The following is a 25,668-nucleotide window of genomic DNA, read 5'->3' as shown; positions in this document are numbered from 1 at the left end:
TTTGGGCTACAGTACTGTCTGTTGGGGGGGGGGGGTGCGTGGGAGCAAGAGTTAAAGAACAGAAAAGGAAAATTTATCTCTAAGCCACTCAACCCTGACAGCTGAGCTGAGAATGCCCCGGGAGATGGTCCCTGGTGTCAGGGACACACTATGGTGGGAGCCTTGGCAACTCTGATTCCCCGTTTCCTCACATACTCATTGGGGGGAAAGCATGAATTTGGGGCTCTGTAGAGGTAGGCGCAAAGCCTGCCTCTGTCTCGTGTTAACTGTGAAACACAGGAAAACATTCTGCATTATCCCCGTCATCAGTTTAGCCTTTCCTTGAAAAAAATAAGTTTTCAATTTCTTCATCGTAAGTTTAGAGCATTTGGGGAGTTCTCTGTTTGAATTTATTTTCCTCCCATTAAAAAAAAAAAAACAAATTGATTAAAAATGAGTATTTACTTCTTTCCAAAGAACCAGGTTCTAAATAACATAGAAAACAGGATGCAAGTGATTCAATGGTCACCTACTTCTATTTTGCCAACAAGAAACACTCAGTCATTTTCCTTTTGTTCTCTTTGGTCCCAAAGCTCGTAAATAGTAGGTGGAAATAAGGGTTGATTGCTGGGAGGGACCTCCGGGGCTCATCTCACCCAAGGGTCTTGTTAAAACCACCCAAGGCTGACTTCATCAGCCTCACTCGGGTTGCTCACCACTCACACTGTTCGTTGTAATAGGCAGCCCCAAATAACCTCTGTCTTTGAAGCTGCCCTTCCTTTCTGGCTTTAATGGGCACCACTGTTTACTTTCCTTAGGTAAAGGGAAGAGGAGGGTGTGAGGCTGAGACACCGACAGGGAGAGCTGTACACCTGCACTTAAACCTGACCTAAGTCAGGGAGGGTCCTGAACCACCTGCTGCGCGACAGGGAGCAACAGTCACCCGTGCCCGATGGCACCACAGACCTGGGCCCCCGAGGCACATGACCCAGTGAGGGTGACCCGCAAAGGTGACCCCGGTCTTCTGCGCGATCAGATGAGTCTGGGACTTTCAGGTCCGTTTCTAGGAAAGGGAGCCGGGTGGAAGGCAGGATGACCAGAGCTAATTCGGTTTAGATGTTGTGACGATCTAGAACAGTTTCTTCTGGTACTTCTGGAGATATCTTGCAATTTTGTAATGTCCCTGCAGTATTTGTTATTCTTCTCAGCCCCTATCTATTTCCCAAGTTACTCTGCATCAAAGTTCTTGAAAACAATCAAGGGCTTGTGTGCTTATTTTCAGCAGGAGGAAGGGACTCTGGCTGGGGTGCATATTATTTTGCAGCTGGGCTGCGGAATGGAGAGAGAAAGCCAGGAGGGAGGGGAGATGAGGGCAGTCAAGGTGAGCTGGCGGGTCACGGGGACCCAGGAGAAAGGGAGGGGCCGTGGAGTCCCCAGGAAGCAGACAGAAGCCGGTAGAAGACACCCCTACTCTTGCCCAAACATGGCAGTGCATGGATTGGAAGAAATGCTGTCAATGCAGTCACTCAAACAGCGGGCTCAGGGCTCTGCCTAAATTCGGGCCAAAAAGACACTCCTCCTACGGAGTGGTCCTCGGGCCTCTCGAAAAGATTCGCAATTCTTCTCCTGGCCCCTTGTCAGAGGAGATAAATCATCTGCTGATGTGTTTGCAGTGTGGGAGCCAGGGCTTGGCTCTGTTCAGTTTTAAGTCACTACCCTTCCCAGGTCGCCAGTGGAACCTCCCTCCCATTGCCTGGTCGCCTTGGTCTGGTGAATTGGTCCAGCCTCAGCGCAGGAACGGATACATTTAACACCCCCTGTCTCGTTCCCCCAACGCCCCCAGTTGAGTTGGGAGGGCCATCTGGGTGTCTGGTTTGGAAGAGGAAGGCTAAGATCCCAACCAATGCCACCTGTATGGGACTGAGCTGGAAGTGTCCGTGAAGCCTACAGGCTCAGCAGCCTCCAGCTCTGTGGCCTCTGCTGGAAAACAGAGCTGGCTGAGCCATACAGAAGGGGGTTCAGTGGATCTGAGTGAAGACGATGGACCTCAGATCCACTGACCCTTTGTCACCTGGTAAGGCCTGGAATGAGCAACAGTTATCATGCATAGAGTTTTGTTGGGAAACTGGCCCATTACGGTACAGGTAATAATGTGAATAGAATTGTACCCATAAATCAATGAAGAAAAATACCGATTTGCCGAGGGCCAGCGCCCGGAGAACAGCATCTGTGCTTCCTTTCTGTATCCCACATGTCTTGGCCTACAGAGCAGGTGCTCAATTAACATCTACTGGCTGTGGTTAAATGAGGCTAATAAACTAAAGGCAGATTTACTGGGTACCCCAAACCATTATTTAGGCTTTTGTAATAACCATGTTTTCTGGTTTCTGTATTTGATACTTAAACATCTTGGGGCCTTGCTGACTCTGGAGATTGCCCCTCCCAGGGATGGGTCAAATAAAGAAACTCGCCTGCAAGCAAGCCTTTCATGTGCAGACCACCCAGTCAACAGCCCATACGACCACTACACCTCCTTTACCACTTCCTCCCTCCAGGCCACTATCCACCTGCCCTTTCAGCCCAGGGCCAGGTACCAGACAACCAGAGACAGCCGTAGGTCCCAGAGTCTGCTGAAATTATTCACACCCTCCCGTGGCATGGGGTGGTGTGAGCAACAAACTATCTTTTTTTTTTTTTAAAGAGTTATTTCTTTTTAATTTTTTTTAAAGAGAGAGAGCAAGCGGGTGGGGAGGGGCAGAGGGAGAGGGAGAGAGAATCTTAAGCAGACTTCATGCTCAGCTCAGAGCCTGATGTGGGGCTCCATCTCCCAATCCTGAGCTGAAATCAAGTGTCGGACGCTTAGCCGACTGAGTCATCCAGGCCCCCACAAACCATCTGTTCAATGGCAGTCCTCCCCTGACCTATTGGCCTCACCATACATGAATAATAATAAAGCCTACATTTTATTTTAAATTTTTTAAGATTTTATTTATTTATTTGACAGAGAGAGACAGAGAGAGAGCACAAGCAGGAAGAGCGGCGGGCAGAAGGAGAGGGAAAAGCAGGCTTCCCACTGAGCAGGGAGCCCGACGTGGGGCTTGATTCCCAGGACCCTCAGATCATAACCTGAGCTGAAGGCAGATGCTTAACTGACTGAGCCACCCAGGCTCCCCAAAGCCTACATTTTAAAATTGCTTTGGAACCTCCAACAATAAGTCACAACAGAATAACAGCTGCTCCCCCACCAAGCACCTATTCTGGGCTGAGTGCTTAGATAACATTAATTCTAAGCACAACAACAATCACAAAGACAGGTATTATTACTTCTGTTTTATAGATGATACAGCTGAGCCTCAGAAAGGTTAGGTCATTGACCCAAAGTGGCAGGGCTGCGGGGCGCCTGGGTGGCTCAGTCTGTTAAGCGTCTGCCTTCAGCTCAGATCGTGATCCCAGAGTGCTGGGATAGAGCCCCGCATCGGGCTCCCTGCTCAGCTAGAAGTCCGGTTCTCTTTCTCCCTCTGACCCTCTCCCAACTCATGATCTCTCTCACTCTCGCGCTCATTCTCCCTCTCTCTCTCTCTCTGATCAAATCTTTAAAAAAAAAAAAAAAAAGTGGCAGGGCTGGGATGTTTCAGCCTTGCCACAAGGAGGAGATGTGAGGTCCAGGATTGGGGTCCTGGTGCGCATAATGGGGAAGTCAGGGGAAGGAACCTAAGGACCGTTTATTCGTCCATTTGGCAACCATTTCTTGAGCGAGATGTAGTGGCTAAGACTGCCGACTCCCGGATTCCATCTGCATGGACCAGTTAGTCTGGCCATGGAAAGGGAAGCTCTCTGTCCCTCAGCTAGCCCCTGCCAAGACTGATGACAAGAGTGTGCAGGAGAACGTGGAGAGCGTGCAGGAGAACCCCGTGGCTGTCTGCCTTATCTCAGCTTTACCCTAACACAGGAACTGCAACCAGGGAGCTTGTGGTAGGACTGATCCCCTAACCACTCAATTCACCTTGGTATCCAGGTGCTGTTCCATTTCTGGGTTTCCTTCAGTGATGGAATTTTGCCCCTCAAAAAAAAAGGTGCATCACCTCCTAGAATCTAGGATCTAAACTAGCTACAAACACGACGTCGGAGCTTTGAAAACTTATCTAGAAATAGAGTAGTGAGAACAACCATTTTTTAATTCCTGACCACAAAACAGAACTCCTTTACCAGGAGGACCATCTGCAGAGGGCAGGGAAAGGGCACGCTCAACAAGCCAAAGGTCCCAGAGGCGGCCCTGGGCATCTGCAAGGCAGGAGGGCAGGCTCTTCTCATGTCCATATCCAACCACTGGCAAGACAGCTCCCTTCTTATCTTTATCCGTCAATGCCCTTCGGGGACTCCCAATATAAGCCTACATGTTAAAAGCAACTCCCCCTGGACACCCTGGAAATGCTTAACATACTTCAGACGTTATATTTACATCTTAATAGATGTCCTTAGGTCAGAGCTGCGGGGTCATCATAACTCTGGAGGGAAGAAATGAATTCCCACACTTGGCAGAGTATACAGAGGTCAAAAGGGACTGGAGGACCAAGAGGCCAAAATACAACTCACTGGGCAAGGGGGACAAGGTCAAGCTCACTTGTGGGCAAACCATGAGATCACCTTCAAACAGAGACACTTTTTAAGAGCTAATTGTGCTCTATTAATCACTATGCAGAAAGAGAGGGCATAAGCCAAGAAAGTTCATGCATACTGGAGTGTATGGCCCTCGTCGGGAAAGCTTGTCCTCAGTTTCCCTTGCCCTTAGTAATTCTCTTTAGTCTGCCCTTCCTTATCTGATTGCTGACATCAGCCCCCTTTAGGTCTCTAGTATGTTCTCTTTTCCTAGTCCCTCCTCCATCAGTTAGATTCTTTGTGCTCCCCAAGGTGACAGGTGGATGATAGAAACTAACCCACACCGAGGTGTCGGAAGAGGCCCACAGCCAGCCCCTTCCCAGCAGCCTCTTCTCTTAACAGCACTTTCTAAAGACAAGGCTGCTGCGTGGGCACTCAGAGCCTCTTGGCTTTCTCGGCTTGAATGGATCTCAAGCCAGAAAGCAGGAAGTGGGAAGGCCCGGGAGCACAAAGGCTTCAGGACACTGTGCGGAGGCTGGGACCATCACACGCCGCCATCAGCTCTGTGAGCCTTAGGTTAACGTGTGGAGCTGGGCCCCGTCCTCACAGCTGTGTTTATATCTTCCAAACCCCATGGTGGAATCTGCACATGGAGGGTAGACTCCAGGCCAAAAGTCCCAAGAGGTAGTTAGTGGGGGCAGGCGTGCTGCGGAGGGCGGGGCACTTCTCCGACCCGAGGTCTGCCCTGAGGTTCAGGTCCCAGACTTCCCTCTGAAGCCATTTAAGACCCTGTCCCTGTGCTCTTGTCCAAGCCTCTTTGCATTTATATCTATTTCCTGCCAGTGTCACCTCTTGGAATAATTCATTCCATCTGTTTCCTGCATCACTGCCATTATTCCCACGGCCCCACCCTGGCTTTGTCATCACCCAGAACGTCTCCACCTCTGAAACCTTAAACTCCAAGAAACCACACTCCTAGCCCTCGCTGCCACCAGCACGGCTCTTGATCTTACAGGGGCCCCAAGGCCTGGCGCGGGAGGGAACGGGTTGAGCTGCGCAGAGGGGTGGGGTTTAAGGACCAGACAACCTGGCCTATTTCAACCGAGGGCCCGCCTCTGACTGGCTGGGTGACCTTGGGCAACTGACCTCACCGAAGACTTCACCTTCTCATCCACAAACTGGGGATAACAATATACACTGAAGCTGAATGGAGACATATACTGAGGCCCCGAGCACAAGTGCCTGCCTGTACCACGTGCCCACCCAGGGGGACAGCCCGTATGATCACTCTATTATGATCACTTCTCACCACCCTGCTACGGGCCCCGCCACGTCGCCTGGCCTCCCCTGACTTCCTTGCCTCCATAAGAGCCATAATGAACTCCAGAGCTCCTGATGCTGCAGGACAAGGCCCCCCCACCCCTGCCCACACACCACCCTGGTGGGCAGAGAGGTTGCCCTAGGACTCTGTGTGCTCCTGGCAAGACCCCTCCTACAAACACAGCCTCACCATCCATTTCTGCCCTGAAACCAGCATGACCAGTCTCACTGAGTCCTGGGTCTTGGCTTCCAGCAGCCCCACAGAAGCCCCAGAACCCTCAGGACTCCCCATCACCCACAAAAATCCCCAAACAGCCTTGTTTATCCTCCTTTGACCATTTCCCTGCCCAGTTACTGAAACCTTCCCACGGTTGCAGCCCTTGGACCTCCCAGCCGGTCATCTAAAAAAAATCTCTAATTTTGTCAACCTCTGCTCTGAATATTTCTTCCACTTTCTTCTTTTTGTTTTCATTGAAACCTGTTTCCCTTGCCTTCCCAAGTGTGGCTTTCTCCCTCCCCTTCTCATACAACTGGACTAAGGGTGCAGTAGGTATTTTTCTTTGCTCCTCGCTGCTATTTCCAGAACGTTCTCTCTCTCTTCTCTCCTCCCCATCTTGGACTCTCACATCGCAACTGCACACTTCTCGTTGCTAAGGGACATCTGCTCACCCTTCCCCTCTCTCTGCTCACTCTCGCTCTCTCTCAGTCTCCATTTCAAACTCCTCCTGACCTCCTTTCCTCTCTTGATTTCAACCTCCGCCCTGACGCACTTGAAATGTGGGCCAAACTGAGCTGGGCTTAAAATGCAAAATACACATTGGATTGTGAAGGCTCAGCATGGAAAAAAAATAGAAATACTTCAATCATTTTTTTATAGTGATTACATATCAAAATGATAATATTTTGGATATGTTAGAGCATATAAAATATATTACCATACCTAAATGAGTTTCATCTGTGTCTCCACCTATTTGTGTGGCTACTAGAAAGTTTAAAATTGCAGATGTGGCTCACATTCCATTTCTATTCGTTTTATCAATAATTGAAACCCTTTCTTAATCCCCATTTCAAGTGTCCTAGGTAATTACCACCTCTCCCGTCTTCCTGAGGGAGGTTCCCTCAAGAACTCTGACTCCGGTACTTCCTGACTGCACCCTGGACCCTTCCCCCCTCCCCCCACCCCTCCATCCCCCCATCTCTCCACTTCCCCCTCAGTCCTTCCTTCCCTCCTTGTCCCATTTACATTCCATGATTTGCGCTACTCACTTGCTAGACACACCCTCAATCCCCTGCCCCTCTCTGGCATCTCACACTTGGCAAAACTAAATCTGGTTAGAGCTAACTCTGCGTGCGACTCTGCATTTCCATCCACATAGCTGAGCATAGCCGGAAACGGAAACCCATGCCACCATGCTTGCCGGGCTGGCTTAAAGCTCATGACCAATAGACCCATCCAGGAGGCTTGCTACCTGTTCCTAGGCCAACCACACACTCATCCCTGGACACCTGTCTCATCCCTCCTCCTCCATCTTTGCTTTCCCAGTTGAGAAAACAGAAGCAATAAGAAGAGAGCTTTCCTTAGGGGCACCTGGGTGGCTCAGTCAGTTGAGCGTCTGCCTTCGGCTCAGGTCGTGATCCCAGGGTCCTGGGATCGAGCCCCACATCGGGCTCCCTGCTCAGCTGGGAGTCTGCTTCTCCCTCTCCCACTCCCCCTGCTTATGTTCCCTCTCTCACTGTATCTCTCTCTGTCAAATAAATAAATAAAATCTTTAAAAAAAAAAAAAAAGAAGAGAGCTTTCCTTAAACTCCCCCCATACTGTAACCACTGACCTGGGTCCAGGCCCTAGCACTTTGCCTTCCCTTTTGTCACTGGAGTCGAACCATCTGTGCTCTTGCCTGAGCCAACACCCCTGACTCACATCAGATTCCTTCTCGTACTTACTCAAGGACGTAATTCCAGCACGTCTACTTAGCCAGTGTTTCCCTCTGCACAGTATCACTCCATCAGCATAAACCATACTCTTTCTTCCATCTTAAAATAAACATCTTTCTTGACCTCCATTCCCCTCCATTTCTCTGTCCTCTTGAACAGCAGAACTCTTGAAAGAATCATAGGTACCCACTGCATCCAATTCTTCTCCTCCTGTTCTGTTCTGAACCCACTCCATTTAGCCTCCTCCCATCCTCGAAAGCAGAGTCTGCATTGGGTCTTCACCCTCTCTTTCAAGACAGACTTAATCTACTGCACTCTGGCTTCTCTCCCACTCCACTGAAATGGCTCAGCAGAGGTAATTGCTAGAAAATCGAATGTCCTACTACAGCTAGAGTGACCATCTTAAAATGGAAATCAGACCTTATCCTTTCACTACTTTGAAACCCTTTGCTGGCTTCCTATTGCCTCTGGAGACCCAAATTCCTATGGATGCTACAGAAGACCTTCCATGACTTGGCTTTAGCTTCAATATAATTAAGAATGTGGGCTGTAGAGTCAGTTAATCCTGACGCCAATCACTATATATTGAATGTCTGTATCCCCCCCCAAATTAATATGTTGCAGCCAATGTGATGATAATTGGAGGTAAGGTCTGTGGGAGGTGATCAGGTCATGAGGGTAGAGTCATGAATGGGATCCGTGCTCTCATAGAAGAGACCACAGATAGCTCCCTCTCCCCTTCCACTATGTTAGGACAATAAGAGGATGGCCATCTATGAAGAGGCCAGCTAAGAGGGTCTTCACCAGACACGGAATCTGCCTTGAACTTGGACCTCTCACCTCCAGAACTGTGAGAAACAAATGTCTGTCGTTTATAGGCCACCCAGTCTGTGGTATTGCCATAGCAGCCCCACTGAACAAAGACACCGTTCCCTCCTAACTGTGAGCTCAGGCGTTACCAGGTCTCTGAGCCTTGGTTTCCTCAGATATCACTTGGCTCTAATAACAGGACTCATTTCACTGGTTGATGTAAGGATCAGATGAGCTCACACTTGTCAAACGCTTAGAGCAGTGCCTGGCCTAGCAGAGCTCAAAAAGTGAACGTTCAGGGCCTCCTCCCACTGTCCCTCCACAGCCCGAGCTCTGGGCTACCTCCCTTGACTGGGAAAGCCTTCTGTGCCCTTTCTAGCAGGCACACTGCTATCTGCCTTTCCATAGTTCACTCTCGCAGCTAGTCCTGCAGGACGCCTTCCTTCCTCCCCAAGGCAGACTTAGGACTCCTTCTCTCCTCTATCTATACTTTGCACCCAATTCCATTAGAGCATGAATCAAATTATAACGCAGGACTGGTCTACCTGTCTGTGTCTTCGGGGGCCTTTAAGTCCCTTGAGGGCAGGAACCATGACCTTTTATTTCTGCATGCACCAGCAGCACCATGAAACCTGCCATCTTAGGATGAAAGAAGTCACTGTTGCTTTTGTCTTAAACTCACCTCTTTAAGCATTCCTTCACCTGGTACTTATGGATTTGGTGAACAAGAATATGTTGCATTCATTCAACAAGCAATGGTACCTGCCATACGGAAGACACAGTGCTAGGTGTTGGGAATATTAAGATGAATTTAAGGCAGACAGCATCTGCACTCGAGGGGCTTATGGTCCAGAGGGACTCAAGTGCACACAGCTGAGGGGCTGACAAGGCCCAAGAAGGCCAGGCCAAAGGCCTGGGAAAGAGACAGAGAGAAGCCGGGGCTTCTAGACTCAGGGGGCAGCAATCATGCTGTTTATTGTCTGACACCAGGAATCAACACCAGATAAACTTGGGAACGAGGTAGGAATGAAGCTCACTGTCCTAGAGACTGAGAACAGAGAATGTGGAGGAAGCAGGGTGCCTTGGGCAGGTCCCAGGGTGGAAGCAGACAAACAGAGGGATGTAACCAAACTTCTCCTAAGATCAAACATGGATGGAGTGCTCGGTATATATCGGGCACTGTTAAAAGGACTTGAGGTGGAATAACTCAGGTAACCCTTACAATAACCCTGAGTCGGGGGCTATTAGCTCATTGTCTAGAGGAGGGGAAGCTGAGGCTAAGGAGGGGTTCGGGGCTTTCCAGCCAGCACGCAGCAGCGCTGGAGTTGGAATCCAGCCTGTCTGGCTCCAGTGCATGGTTTTACCACCATGCAATGCCAGCCCCGCAATGGAGAAGACAAGACCATGAAGGATGTTAAGTTTGGATTAGGTACCTGGGGCGAGCGAGGCTATATGCGCTCTGCACCAATCGTGTGGTCCAAACCCTGAGTGTCTTTCCCACTGGATCACCTCTAGGTAAGTAAACTTTGCATGTGGATCGATGTTGTGCTGGTCTACCGTGGGGAGAGCAGGGGACAGGCTAACCACAGTGACAGTGAAATGACAGAGGGCAGGGCCATGTCTCATGCCTCCTGGCACCTCTCCCTGCACATAGCTAGTGCAAAGCCCCTGCAGGGGGCCTGCAAATCACCTTTCTTATTGAAAGATGAGGATGAAAAAATGAGTGAATGAATGAATGAATGAGCAAGGGAATGAAGGCCAAGAACCACCTGAGCAGGGTCCCTGGGTGGGGAGAAGTGGGTGATGTGATGAGGAATAGCCATGCCCTGACTCAGCACCCCTCCACTCAGGGCATCTCCTGCAGCTCCCTTCCCACGTATGGTGCTGCTGACCCCACAGACCTCCTCCCAGCACCCCCACTCCAGAGTGTGCCAGGCCAGGGGACAGGTCAGCACCATTCCCCTCAGAGCCATCCTCACTGCCCTCACTCCCTAGAGTAATGCCACATGAAACATGCTGTGGTTAAGGGGCTGGGGGCTTGGATGAAGGAAGGAGCAGAAGCTCCTTTTGTGTCCCCTTATGTCGGAAGGAGCCCTTGGGGCCTCTGGGCTCCTCTCACTCTTCCCTCCACAAGACACCAGCCTCCACCCAGGGACAATGAAACCCATCCCTTGATTCTTCTGGTGGCAAACCTCAGGAAGGCCCTTCGGAGCCTCCTGCTTCTGATCAGGGTAGGGAATGGATAGACTCACACATGCCCCAGAACAAGCAGCCCTCGGGATCTAGAACATTTCTTACAGATTCTACTATCTGGGGACAAGGACTAAAAGACTTTGTTTGATTTCCCCGAAAATCTAGGCTTCACAAAGGAGCCCACTAACCAAAACTCTGCTTAAGAACCAGCCTTAAGATACCCTGAGAAGTGATGCGGGTGTTTCCTGGGAGACCCTGGGGGGACCGCAGTTGCTTCTGACCTCCTCTTTTGCTCTCCTTCTTCCTCACTTCCCCAGGATTTACAAGGGACTCACTCTCCAAAGGGCAGGGAAGTGAAATGTGTATCTAGAGTCTACTGTGCACAAGGTGCTTTACGTTGGTTACGTCACCTGATTCTCCCATCGCTCTTGTGCGGTAACATTATTCCCATTTTGTAGATGGGGACACTGAGGATTAGAAAGTCAAGGCCCCAGGGAAACAGATGGGCCAGTCAAAATAAGACACGTCACAGGATATAATCAAGGAATATGGGCAAAGTGTGGCCAGGGTGTGAAATGCCCACCAAGGCTAGAGTGGTGCCATCTGGATGTGACCACCCCAGCCCCCAGGGTTAAGGAGGGGAACAGCTGCTGGAACCTGGAAGGAAAAAGCCATGTGGAGAGGATGGCTTATAAGGGGCTGTGACCTTGGGTGGAGGGACACAGGCAGCCCAAGATGACCCCTTAAGGCAGGACCTGGGAGAATAAATATTCGACCCTCCCTGTCTTCCATCCTTCTACCTCCTGCCAGGACCGCTCCCCAGTGGCCAACCCAGCGAGGCAGAGAGTGGGGTGAATGGTAGCCTGTGGGAATGGGGGAGGGGGGGCAAACACAAGACACCCTTGCACGGAGCCCAGACCAGCCAAACTTCAATGTCTAGGCTCTTGCACATCCCCAGGCTGTTCCCCATCTTACAGAGGGGCAGCCCATTGGGCAAGAGAGACCCAGGACCCAGCCTGGCCACCCGGTGACCAGGACCACAGATGGATGGAGCAGCGCTTTGCTCTGTGCTCTTGGACACACCCCCGAGAGCACCACGGTGCCGCACCCCTTAATACCTCGGCTCTCCTCCCGCTCCAGTGCCTGATTCTCCAACCTGTAGAGGGCGGTGACCCTCCACAAAGAGGCTCCAGCCAGACCCGCCCAGGAAACCCACCCCTGACCTTGGGCAGCTGCCCGGCAGCCCTGAGCTGCGCCAAGATGCACCAGGGCAATCTGATTGATGAGAAGGCAGATGAGGGGGTTCCCCGAGGAGAATAATTTAATTTTATGGGGAAGGAACGCCGGAGCGGGGGCCTCGGGCCCTGCACTCAGCAAGCAGCCTGGCTGCAGGCGCGGGGCGCAGCCCGGAGCATGTGTAACTCATTACCTCCGCGAGCCTCCCATTTGCGGCCGCCGGATGACGCCGTGAGCGTGCTGGAGTGTCTGAGGCCGCGGGGTGAACATGACTACAATATTTTTCTGACACTAACACCTTTCTCTGGCCCTCAGGAAGGACCGTGGAGGAGCCAGGCCCAGCCAAACACCACCCACACCCCGCCCTCCGCCTTCTCCGCCTCCGGCGTCAGACCCAAGAGGCCTACAGCTACGCAGGCAGGAAAAGAAAGGCCACACGGGGGAAGGTGAGAGCAGAGGGGAAGAGGGAGGGAAGGGGGGGAGAGGGGCAAGCGGGTCCAGCTGGCCCCCATTTGGGTTTCTGTTCAAAGAGAGGTAGAAGTGGTCGAGGAGGTCATAGGAGGCTGGGCTCGGGGACCTTGGAGGTCGCCTTCTGCCATCAGCCCTTCCATGCAATTCCAGCAAGACAGTTGGAATGGAAGCTATTCCCCCTGGTGGCACAGAGGGGAGGCCGCCCTGCCCTTGGGGCGTGCCCATCAACAGGGGGCTCCCATGGGGATGCTGACAGCTCAGACCCAAGGGAGGAGGCAGGGTCCTGAGACACGGCCCAACAAGGGGTGTGGGGCAGGGGGGGTGGGGGGGGTGGCGGGGAGGTCCCAAGATGTCCGGGAGCAGGGGCTGTGGGCGAGCACCCTGCAGGATGTGGGGATGCACCATGCAGGAGCTGGGTGAGATGGCCTCTTATGGAGGGGACAGAGGAACCAAGGCAAGTAACAGACCCTCCCCCTCCCCTCTCACCTGCTACCAGAGAAAGAAGGGGAGAGATAAAGACAGGGTAGGAGGGAAAGAGAAGACAAGTTAGGAAAGGAGGGGGGGAGGGGGAGGGAGAGGAGGGGAGGGGCATTCTCAATGCATCACCTCCGAAATAACAAGTTTACGTCCTCATGTCTTTAAAGTCCCACCTGCATTCAAGTCTGAGTCACACTTTAATATCTGTGCTGCATTTTTGCAACTTTGCTTCCCCAGATCCTAATAACCCCAGGGCCAATTGGAGACACCACCTCTCCCCCCCATCTCCTTTCCTTCAAGGGGAAAATCCTGGAAGGGACTCAGAGCCGCTGCAAGGCCTACTAGACGTTACCATTTAAATCTACTCAGGGCCCATGAGGCGGCTCGGGCCTCCCTCCCTTTCCCCATCTCTGTCCACCCTCTGCTTTCCCATCAGCCTCCCTCTCCCCCCACAGCCCTTCCTCTCCCTCTCCAGGTACACTCTCCAGAGATGAGGATCAAAGAACAAAATCCTGGGGAAACAGATCCAATCTGGCTTGAATTTCCTCAAGTAAGAGCTCACTGGTTTCCTCTTAGAAATGAAAGGGAAGGGGGGAAAAGTCAAACCAGAAACCCACAAGCTTAGGTGGCTGATTTCATCTCAACACTCTGGTCTCTCCGGATTCCTCACGCCAACCCCCCACCCACAATGCCTGGAGGCCAGATCACTGAAGAGTGGGGGAGACCAGACAATTTAGAGATCAGGCTTCGGATGTATTTGTTTTGCCACCTTTAGATTTCAAGAACCCAATGTCCATTCATTCATTCATTCATTCATTCATTCATTCATCCAATAAGTAATTAGTGAGCACCTACTATGTGCCAGGCTTAAGAGACATCAGTGAACAAAACAGAGATACCCGCCTTTGTCAAGCCTATATTCTTCCCTCAAGGAACAGACAGTAAATATAAGCATAATAAATAAGAATTACATAGTGTGTTAGGGGGGAATAGGACTATGGGATAAAGGAAAAAGAGAAGCAAGGGAAGGGGCGGGGAGTGCAAGGGGACAGGAAGCCTAATGGGGAAGGTGATATTTGAGCAAAGACTTGAAGGAGGTGAAAGAGCAACCTTCTGGGGGGCAGAGGCCCCGGGTGAGAGTGCCAGCAGGGTCAAGGTGAATGTCAGCAGCCTCCTTGGCTACTGTCAGCACCTGGGTTATTACTCTCATTAGGCGGGATGCTTTGTGGGCTTTCTCAGGACAGCATCATGTTCCAACTCAGGTTTTCAAAGGACCACACCCTGAATGCAATGACCAGGTCTGTTTTGATGCACAGAATTCTAGAACTGGACAGAACCTCACAGAGACCTCCCCTCTGCCCTGCCCCCATTTGGCAGACATGGAGGCCCAGAGAGGGATGTGACCCAGTCAGGTCACACGGCCTGGAGGACTGAGAGCCTCCACTCACATCTTCCAACTTGTGTCCACACTGCAGGGGTGCCAGGCCTCGGGGAACCCCTGAGGACTCCTACTGGCACGGCTCTAAAATTGTCCTCTGATCGGATCTCCTCCCCGCTGGGGGCCTGGAAGGTACAGTGGCTGAGACTACTGTTATTTTCAGTGCTTCTGGTCCAAATGGTCTTTTTAAATCAGGGGTGCAGAAAAAGAGACAGCATGATGATGTAAGGGGTATGAGGCCTGGTGACACTTCACACCCTTGGCCTCTCCCTGCCCTGGGGTCCCTGCCCTGCCCCAACTGGCACCCCAGGCTGGCCCTAGTGGTCCTCCAGGCTCCCCCACCATGCTGTACCCCAGTTCTTTCTTGCCAAGCCAGTCCTCTTTCCTGAGGGACTGATAGGGAGAAGGCGAGATCAAGGGCGTGAAAACCAGCTTGGCCTCTGCTGACGTCGGAGTACTGAGCACTGGCCAGTGACCCAGGCGTCCCGGGCGGCAGTAACCTGACAGAAACACTGGCCCGGCTTGGTGCTGACACAGCTGGTGATACCTTTCCCCACCCTCCTCTTCCCTTACAAAATTGTGTTCAGTCTTTAAAGCCTTTTCTGGAAAGGCTTCTCCTAACTTCAGTACAGCAGTCCCGCCTTATCCAGGGGGGATACTCCCAAGACCCCCAGGGGATGCCCGAAACCACGGAGAGTACCATACCCTATAATGTACTATGTTTTTTTCCCTATATATACACACTGTGGTAAAGCTTAATTTATAGATCAGGCACAGCAGGAAATTAACAACAATAATGAATAATAAATAGAACATTCATAACAATATACTGTAATAAAAGTTATGTGAATGTGGTCTCTCTCTCTCAAAATGTCTTATTACACTGCACTCACCCATCTTCTTGTGACGTGAGGATAAAATGGCTATGTGATGAGATAAAGTGAGGTGAATGACACAAGGCCTTCTGATAACAGGTCAGAAGGAGGATCATCTGCTTCCAGACCACAGTTCGGTGTGGAGAACAGACCGTGGAAAGCAAAACCACAGGTAAGGGGGGACTACCATGCTGACATGTATTTTTGCCTACTTTATGTTATGGGTAATTGTCCCCAGGCCAGTCCCTTCCACTGAGATCATAGCCCTTTGAGGGTAAGGATGGTTCAGTTTCTCTTTGGAGCTTCCTTTGCACCCCACCCTTAGCTTGACACATGGTAGATCCTCAAAATATGTTTGTTGAATGGAATTCAGAGGAAGAGCTACAATGGTGGGCAGTTTACTAGGGCAGGGTGTGGGGGCTTATCGGTCAGGAGCCCAAAGCTTGTCTCCTCTTCCTGCTGAGACTGTCCTGAATCCCTCCATCTCTGAGCTACCCAACTTCCCTTCCAGCACTCAGCACCTTGTGGGAGGAGAGACACAGTTAGAGCAGGATGGGGAGGCATTTCTCTCTCTGAGTAATTTTGAGACAAAGGCAGCAAGCAGAGTGGAGAGAAAATATGGTGCTTGAAAGAGCCTTGAGAAAGGCCTGCCAAGTGGTTGATTTCTGTAAACTTGACCGGTCATGGGTGCCAGGTGAAACAGTGTTTATGGGTGTTTCCAGATGAGACCAGCATTTGAATTGGTGGGCTCGGTAGAGCAGATTGCCCTCCCCAGTGGGAGTGGGCCTCATCCAATCAGTTGAGGGCCTGAATAGAGCAAAAGGCAGAAGACTTTACTTTTTCCTCCTGCCTGCCCGCGGAGTTGGGACATAGCATGTCATCTTCTCCAGCCCTCAGCTGCAGTTTATACCATTGGCTCCCCTGGTTCTCAAGCCTTCTGACTCAGATCGAATTACACTACCCACTTCCCTGGGTCTCCAGCCTGAAGTTGGAGATCGTGAGACTCCTAAGCTTCCATAATCACGCAAGCCAATTCCTCATAATAAGACTTTTTATATACATATATATCCCCTTGGTTCCATTTCTCTGGAGAACTCTGTGACAGCCTGTCTCTACCTAACTGGCCATAAGTCTTTATGAGACTCTTCTATAAACTTCATTCTATTCAGCTTTGAAGTGGGGACAATGCTCTCCTCCCCTGTGCTCCCTGCAAAGAGGAGTGTGTTCATTCTTGTAGCAAGCATTTATTAAGCACCTACTAAGTGTCAAGCTCTGGCTACACAGGATACAGTCTGTTGGCAAGGTGCTTTGGGCTCCTTTGGAAGAAGCATCCGTTGAATTTCCAGTTTTAGCAAATAACCAGTTCCCAAAGATGCAGTGGGTCCCGGGATGCGGAACTCCTTCCTGTGGGAGTGATCTGGGACCTCAGACCCAGGGGGAGGATGAGCACCTTGACGAGGTATGTTCTCTCCTCACAAATGCTTTGGGAAATGGACTGGGGGCTCCTCACCTGAGAAGGTCTGGACTCACTAGCTCAGATGCCTTTGCCTGACCCCAGCCTGACCCACCCAGAGGAGAGGAAGGCAAAGAGGCAAAAAGCCTGCCCTAGCAGTCAGGAGACTCAGTGCTGGAACGCCTCTGTGACTGACGGGCTGTCTGATCCTTAATCACCAGCTCCACCAGCTCATCTGTGAAATGGACACACATCTTGCAGGTCACACAGATTTGTAGAGACGCAGGAATTAAAAGACCTTTCAAAGCCTGAAATTCCATGTAGGAAGTATTAGACGGGCGGTCACGACAGCCCGGGGGCAATGCCAAGGTCGGGTAGGGAGGCAGGGCCGGCCTTGTAGTATAAGACGAAGCCAGAGGCACTCACCATCCTCACATAGGTTCAGCTTGGACAGGCTCCTGCCATCAAAGGGCTCCTCAAAGATGGAGCTGGTGTCCCGGTCGCTCACGGTGTGCAGGTACATGGCTTTGTTCTCCATTCTGACCTGCAGCAGCAGCAGGAAGAATAGTGAGGGGAGAGGAGAGGGAGGAAGGGGGCAGGGGAGAGCGAGAGAGAGAGAATAAACTATAGGCGGACCCAGAAATGAATGTGCAGAGGGGTGTGTGGGTGGCTCCGTCGTTAAGCGTCTGCCTTCGGCTCAGGTCATGATCCCAGGGTCCTGGGATCGAGCCCCGCATCGGGCTCCCTGCTCTGCGGGAAGCCTGCTTCTCCCTGAGCCTGAACACCCGAAGCCTCTCATCGACAGGTGCCACCCACTAGGTCTCCCAAGTCCCCGCCCAACTTCCTTGGTGCTTTGGAAGGCCGAGGCCCTTTGGACCTTTCTGATCATGGGATCCATCGATTCGTCTCAACAGCCCTTGGCTGGGGCCAGAACCTGAGGCAGAGGGGCCCTACGGGCCATGCTTGGTGAGGCCTGGAGGAGCTGACCCTCCTGACCCCCATGGAATGATTTCCCAGCCTCTGGAGCTTTGGACACATTAGAGAGCCTTGGGCTCCCGCTGTGTGTTGGAAATGTGCTGACATGTTCCAAAGGAGCTGGGTGCGGTGGGACCACGGCAGGGATTCATCGCCCAGCCAAGCCCAAGGAGCAGGCGGCCTTGGTGGAGTCCCCCGGACACTAAGACCTGGGCAGCCGGAGACCGGGGGACGGGCCAGTGTCTGCATGGCCTCCTGAAGCCGGATGGCTGGGGCTCTGGGTCTACGCCATGGTGTTCCGGGAATGTACCCATTCACTTGGGAAAACGGCCTGCTATTTGAAGTAAACCAGCACCATTTCCATAAGTGCATACAACACCATCCCATTTTGTAATATGTACACGTGTCCTGAGGACGTGACAAGAAAGATTATATTTGGAGATGTTCCGGGTTGCTCTTTATCAGAAGACTCTGGTGGGGATTGTGGGGATTTTGTGCTTATTTTTGTTTGCTGGATATTCTGGGTTTTCTACAACGTGTTTGCATTCTTTGTGTAATAAGGAAAACCTACTTTGTGAGGCAAATTACAAGTGTTTATTTACATAAAACACTTGCTATTCTCTTTCTTACATATATGCTCGGTGATTTGACAAATTACTTTCTAATTTCAGTTCCATTCCAGCCATAAATTTAGCTTGACCTTTGGTCCTGATGCTCTTGGGCGATCTGGATATTGAACCAGAAATCCACTTTTAAAGAGCAAATTCTCTGGAAGATAAAAGCCCCTGGGAGGATGGATGGGTCCCAGGCCCGGTGTGGAGCAAACTCAACTCTGAGACCCAGAGAGCCGAGCCAGGGGTCTACCACCTGGGAGGGGATGACAGGGGCCTGGCAGGTGGCATGGGGTGGGATGGGGGGCACAATGCCTGAAAGGAGCAGTCAATCAGTTCCTCTTCGGAGGCAGTGGCCACGGGGGCCTCAGCATCGTGTCAGGAAATAGGGATAATGAAGGAGGAGCCTGGCTGAACCGCTCTGGCAGGCAGAGCAAAACCTAAACCCCTTATTTTCATGGCTTGATGTTAGTCTCCAGAGACCTCTGACATCAGGGCTGAGAAGAGGTCGGAAGTGGCCAGTTGCCATACAACTGTCCTTTTGATGGCCCAGGAAGGACGGACAGGGGCTTCTGCTTCAAGTAACGAGATGCCGCGTGCCCTGCACACAGGTGCGCACGTGTGCATGCAGGAACGCACGGGCAGGCTGTTCACAGCTTCTGCGGGCCTTTCTTCCAGCCTGCAGGAGAGGGGGGCCAGGGGAAGCCCACAGCCCTGCCAGGATCTCCCCTCCCTGCCCCAGGGCTTCCCTGGAGCCCCCAAACCTCTCCCGCCCAGCTTCTCTGCTGCGGTTATGTCCGGTTTGCTAACCTCCCAACACCCATGCTCCATCCAAGTCCTCCACCCACTATGAGCTTCTAGGTGGGGCCCCCTGAGCGATTCCACTGCTGCTAAGCTGCAGGGTACCCTCCCTTGTTTCACAAGCACTAAGTGCAGCACCCCTCCCTCTGGCCTCCATCCTGGGGAGCTGCAAAGCAGGAGGCCAGTGTCTCTTCTGCAAGCGATAATCCTGTGTCTGCCAAAGGCAACAGGCGCTGTTTCCCAGAGGTCACACAGGCCTCTGGGCAGGGCTCGATGGGGTGCGGAGATGAGCTGGGGCCAGGTTAGCCCCATCTTCACTTCCACCGTCCCCTCTGCTGATCAGCTCCTGGATCAGAGCTGGAATGCATGGCTTGTTATCTGGAATGTGTCTGTAAGGCGGCCCCGCTTCTACCCCCTCCCCACCCCGGGGCTGGTGGAGCAGCCTGGGGAGGCGGTTGAGAAGAGAGGCCAGGGCGGAGCAGAGGCCAGATGTGAGTGAGATGAGATTGGAAGTGCTCAGCCAGCTCTGCTAATGTTTGTTACTTGGGAAGGAAACCTAAGAATGTTCTGTCTGCCCCAGGTTTTATTTCGAGCTGTTTTTCTTTCTTGGGAAATGAGGGACAGGAATTTGAACACTTCGATCATTGGTCTTACAGCCGTTGGGGCCAAGTTTGTGCTCTCAAGCAAGGTGCAAACTCACTGCCAAGCGTGGTGATAATAGAGACGATCTGCACCTCTTGCGCGTGCACACGCCCCATTTTCATCCAGGATCTCTCTGCCCTCTCAGGACCACTGTGAGGGGGGCAGGTAGCATCAGTGTGTTGTTCCCACTTTAAAGATAAGGCAATCTAGGCCCCAAGAGGCAAGAGCCAATGATACCAGGCAAGGGTAAGGCACCAGGGAAAGGCGTCCCACCCAGGGCACTGACCCAGCCACAAGGCTGCTTCGTCCAGAAAGCATGTATCAGTCCCTCTCAGGGATTTAGGGTCCCAAACCAGGCAGTGAGGAGGGTCAGCGGGGCCCTGGGGCCAAGGAGAGGATCTGAGAGCTGGAAGGGAAGGGACCAGGACCATAGAAACATGAGCAGGGTGTGGATGCCAAAGTGACATACGGAGAAAGCTCGAGGAGCTTGGACTTTTGGGTTTCAAGTCAAAGAATGGGGCCTTCCTCCCCTAGGGACGGGACATCTTACTGGCCTCTTAGGGATGTTTTGATGCCTCATTTTAGAGCTGAAGCACTCAGATATCCATAGCTCCACCTCAGGCAGTTCCACATAGGCCTACGGGGGCGGGGGAGAGCTCAGAGGACACGGGGTCCTGTCCTGGAGCCACTTCCTACTACTCGAGACCTGGCCCAATCCGCTGAGCTTGTTCATCACCTCTATGAAGGGGAGAAGCGCATCTGCCAACCACTCAGTTATGGGTAGCCTCTGGTGGAATAGTGCACAGGGAAGGCCTTTATGAGCAAAGGTACACAGCGAGTTAGTGCTGGGAGTCCGGAGAGAACCCCCCCCCCCCCCCCCACGGCATCTTCTGATCCTGCCAAGCAGTTAGGGGAGGGGCGCCGTCTCCAGGTTGCTGAGGCTTCCCTCCTGCCAGTCAGGCCCAGAAACAATGCTCTTCGGGGTTCCCTTTGCAAAAAGCAATCGTGAATACAGAGCAGAGCAAAATCTGGACCCTTACTCACAAGTCACTCTGTGGGCAGCAGAAGGACTCGATCGATCTTCCTGCTGAAGGTAGCATGAGCCTCACCTGTTGCTGCAGACACAGTGTGTCTGGGTTCCAGCATCTAATTCTGCAGAGCTCGCATCTTCTCTTTGAATCGCATAGCTTTAAACTCATCGAAACCCAGTAAAAATCAGGGGGCCCTCTCCGCTAACGGTTAACCTAAATCAAAACCCGAAGCTGGAAAGGTGCAGGTGTTAAGCTGTCCCTTCACACGTCCCACCAGTGGCATGCACGACCGTCCACACACTTCACACATGCAGAGGGACAGTCACCTGCACCATCGGCTGCCGGCATCGGCTCCCGAACTGCGACACGAGCCAGGCAGAGTGGATCCCCACTGGCCCACAGCTGGAACCTTCCCACCTGGCGCTGCGCGCCCAGGCTCCGCAGCCCGAGATGCCCACCCGCAGCGCCCTGCTCCGCTGGCCACATCCGGGTCCCCCACAGCGGGGGGCGGCTGCCTCCGGGACACTGTGCGCAGGTGCTGGGACAGAGTTAGTGCCAAGACTCACCTGAGCGCCCCCGCCAAGGCTGCAGAAGCGCGGGTCTCCTCAGTTCCCGGCCTTCGCCATGGTGACCGAAAAGCTGGCCGCTGTCACCGCACTGAGACCCAGGCAGCCCCGCACAGCTTGTCCCCACAGCCAGCCAAAGCCAGACGGAGTCATAGAAAGAGGCTGCCCCGGTGCTCCGTGACTTGTCTCAGGGGTCACTCCTCCAGGAGGGTCAGGGCAGGAGGCAAGACTCAACCTGGGGCCTGACTCAGGCCTGTGGCTGCGGAGTCCCCGTGCTGGTGCCTCGCCTCAGTCAGCCACAGGCAGCGCTCGGGAGATGTTCTGTGCAGGCACCAGCGGCTCTGCTAGATACCGAGATGTGAACTGCAGCTACTCTGGCGGTCTTTATAAATGGAAAGTTCTTGGAGCGATCGCCAAGCTCCCTTGGGGTCTGGACCACATCCGCCCTCTAGTGGCCGATCTCAGTATTACAGCCCCCCGGTTCTCCCAGAGCGGGAAGTCAGCCTCGTCTTGGGACTCCACACACCTCACCTAAAACCCCACGCAAAAGAAATTTTTTGGAAAGCTTCTACGGGAATGGCAGCTGGACCTGGCTCAGGAGCCACACAAGAAACCAGCCTTATAAACTTATTTATAGGGCCGAATTTGCTTTGCTCAATTCACTCACCAAACTTGGCTTAGAATTAATTTCCGTGTTTTTCTGAAGTCACATCCACCCCCAAAGGCCACAGATTGGCCACACTGGAGCAATTCAGAAGAGTGTTCGGTGAGTGCTGAAGGAACTTCGCAAAGACAGTCCCAAAGCCCTTCAGGAACGAAGCCAGCATCGGGGGAGCGTTCTCAATGCGCGAGGGCCAGGGGATAGAGGAATGAGGAAGACGGGCTCCCTGTCCTCAAGGGGGTTGCAGTCCAGGATGCCCTCAGGGTTTGCACAAATAACTGTAAACCTAAGTGTGACCGAAAACATTTTCAAAAAGCGACCTCGCCAAATGTTAAGAGAGCAATTACATTCAGATTGGGGTGGCAATGGGGAAAGAGGTCAGGAAAATTCCAAAAAGTTTGAGCCACTGGCCGGCACTGTGCATGTACAAGGACATCCCCCCCGCCCCCCGCCCCCTGAGGACAGAGCTCTGAAGGTAATGGTCATGAAGACACCCCCATGGATTGGTTAAAAATTCAGTCTCAATACTAGAGGGTCAGACCTCGTACAAGAGGGCAGTTTGCCAGGGCTCAGCATTCCCCACAGTGCTACTGCCAACCCACAACTGAGTCAGAAGTGTCTTCGTCATTTTCAGTGACTGAGCGTCCTGACCATCTCTGGGAAGCAGCTCCAATATGAGGCTCCATTTCACCGAGGGAAAACACAGGAGTGGTAATAATAATAAAATAGCAAGGGGTTGAGACGAGGAGCGGGAGGAGGAGGATGAGAGGCAGGAGTTTAGGGGGAGGGGTAGGGGAGAGGCAGGAAGTGGAGGAAAACACTTCAGAGTCTATACCATGTGCTAGGCAATTCCAAGTGCTTTCCTTTTTTTTTTTTTTTTAAAGATTTTTATTTATTTATTTGAGAGAGAGAATGAGAGAGAGAGAGCACATGAGAGGGGGGAGGGTCAGAGGGAGAAGCAGACCCCCTGCCGTGCAGGGAGCCCGATGCGGGACTCGATCCCGGGACTCCAGGATCATGACCTGAGCCGAAGGCAGTCGCTTAACCAACTGAGCCACCCAGGTGCCCCCAAGTGCTTTCCATATATTAACTCATTTCACACTGACAACCTTGTGAGGTAGATCCTGTTACTAGTCCCACTTTTAGAGACAGAGGCACTTAGTAACTTGTCCAAGGTCAAGCAGCTTACAGTGGCAGAACTAGATTCCGCCCTAGACAACGTGACCCTTTGGTTTGGGCCCTAACCGTGCCCCTGCACTGCCTCTTGTGAAAAAGTGTCCTTTAGTTACCCAACATCCCCAGGAATGCAATCTTAAAAACAGCCAGAAATGTGCTCAGCATGTTCTGTCCAGGGATCTGTGCACCTCGGACCCACAAGTAGGCACAGAACCGTTTAACTCTATCATTTCAGGAGGAACAAAGCTTATCCTTTTAAACCGAGTAGCTTCAGGCAAAGGGCCATTTCTCCCTTTTGTTTCTGGTTCACCGCACTTCCTATAATAAGATTTGTCCATATGGTTGCATGTACAGTGGTTCCTTCTTTGATTTTTATCCATTATATGCAGAGACCACAGTTTGCTCATTCACCTGTTGAAGGGCATTTGGGCTGTTTCCGATCTTTGTCTATTATGAGTGGAGCCACCCAAACAGGCAAGGGCACATTTGATAGTGAAGTATAGGAATGAGCCGGAGGCTGGGTTTTCTAGTGGGTGAGAGTCCTTCGGGCAGCTGGTAGTTCACATGACACCTTCTTGGGCGCCTGGGTGGCTCAGTTGGTTAAGTGACTGCCTTCGGCTCAGGTCATGACCCTGGAGTCCCAGGATCGAGTCCCGCATCGGGCTCCCTGCTCGGCAGGGAGTCTGCTTCTCCCTCTCCCGCTCCCCCCTCTTGTGCTCTTTCTCTCTCTCACTCTCTCTCTCAAATAAATAAATAAAATCTTTTAAAAAAAAATGACACCTTCTTGTCACCTAAAGTCAGAATGGTCCAAAAATTGGCTTGTTTCCATTCAGTCACAGAAGGCATTTATAATAGGCATTTTTTTCCCCAGACGGTATTATGAAAATGTGATCGCGTTGAAGGAGAGTTGAACAGACTTTTGAAGTAGCTCATCTCTGGCTGTGGGAGCCAATCAGGCACGCCTGAACACAGTCCATGTGCTCAAGTGCTTCCTGCTTTCTTTGAATGATTTCATTTGATTGTCCCAATGACTCTCTAGGGTGGAGATGGGAAGTGATCATCCCCAGTCTCCGTATGGAGGAACTGAGCATGTTGAAACTGAACGGCCTGGGCTCCTGGAGACAACATCCACAACTGTCTTTGACCTCCAGAGCATCTACATCTGCAGGGATCCTTTCCGTACATTCCGTTATTCATTCAACAAACATCTGTTGTGTACCATTATGCAATGTATTCCAAATCTTCTTACGAACATGAATTAGACCCAGCCCCCATCCTTCAGGATCTGGCCCAGGGGGAGAGGAGGCACTAGAGTGGAGAATCACAGCCCAGCACCCCTCAAGGGGCTCCTCATGGCTTCACATCCTGCTTTTGTTGGATGAATTGCAAAGCTTCATCCTCAGGCCTGACTTTGTTTCCCGCCCCCAACAAGAATCTTTCTAAAAAGTCTAACACACCTAAGGAAAAATGCACACATCTTTATCACCCTGCATATTAAACTGCATAGACCTGGTAAAACCACATCTGGATCTGGGTCAAAGGCAGAACACTGCAAGCACCTCAGAAGATCTCCTTGTGCCCATTCTGCTCCCTAACCCTCCCACCCACCAGGGAACCACTACATCACATGCCCTCACCATAGATGATTTTGCCTGTTCTTGAATTTCATAGAGATGGAATCACGCACCATGTGTCTGGTTTCGGCATCGTGTGTGAGATTATTCCCTTTGGTTGGATCTAGCAGTTCATTCCTTCTTGTTGCTCTAAGTGTTCCACTGTGCGACTCTACCATAATTAATTTGTCCTTTCCACTGTTGATGGTCATTTGGGTAGTTTCTAGTTTTGGGCAGTTACAAAGAGTCCCTCTATGAACATTCTCGTGCATGTCTTCTGGCGAACGTATGGGCGCCTTTCTCTCGGGTCTATCCCTTGGATGGGAATTGCTGGGTCATAGGGTGATGTGGTGTTCAGCATTAGCAGATAATGCCCACGAATTTTCCAGAATGGTTGTGCCAGTTCACCCTCCCTCCAGCAGCACATGGGAGTTTCAGGGGCTCCACATCCTCACCTGCATTAGTAATTTCATTCTGAACATTCTATCCGTTCTGGCGGGTATGGAGAGTCATCACACTAAGGTCTTAATTTGCATTTTCCTGATGACTAATGAAGTCGAGCATCTTCAACTGTGCTTAGTCACTCTAATATTTTTTACCTGAGATCTGAGTCTGTCATTCCCGCTGTCTGTGCATCTCCATGGACACCAGCAGGCCCCTGCCTGGTGGATTTGCGTGGATGATTCCATGTTCCTGGAATGGCTCCTCCAGATGTTTGCAAGGCTAATTCCTTTGCGTCCCTCCCACCGTTTCTCCAATGTCATCTTCTCAGTGAAGCTAACCCTAATGATCTGGTTTCAAATTGCTGTCT

The 25,668-nt window shown here is 51.8% G+C and overlaps 1 protein-coding gene across 4 annotated transcripts in view; it reads right to left on the bottom strand.

The window, feature by feature from the left end:
* SCARA5 (scavenger receptor class A member 5) overlaps nucleotides 1-21,784 on the bottom strand; it is a 118,137-nt gene extending 96,353 nt beyond the window's left edge. For 2 of the 4 annotated variants that reach the window (XM_045880070.3, XM_045880071.3), the window contains exons 1-2: nucleotides 21,408-21,781; nucleotides 17,208-17,325 (exon numbers count right to left, since the gene is read on the bottom strand). In XM_045880070.3, coding sequence (XP_045736026.1) covers nucleotides 17,208-17,319 — 112 coding nt within the window. In that variant the 5' untranslated portion in view covers nucleotides 17,320-17,325; nucleotides 21,408-21,781. Of the gene's footprint in view, nucleotides 1-17,207; nucleotides 17,326-21,407 lie in introns of all 4 variants that reach the window. The other 2 variants (XM_045880069.3, XM_045880068.3) reach the window with 2 other exon arrangements.
* Between the last annotated feature and the right edge of the window lie 3,884 nt (nucleotides 21,785-25,668).

The sequence above is a fragment of the Mirounga angustirostris genome, unplaced genomic scaffold, assembly GCF_029215605.1.
Source record: "Mirounga angustirostris isolate CCGP_5_RB_7025 unplaced genomic scaffold, mMirAng1.0.hap1 SCAF_2, whole genome shotgun sequence".
NCBI classification, from domain to species: domain Eukaryota; kingdom Metazoa; phylum Chordata; class Mammalia; order Carnivora; family Phocidae; genus Mirounga; species Mirounga angustirostris.
Note: the sequence above shows the minus strand (reverse complement) of the source record. Positions and strands in the feature narration are given on the sequence as shown.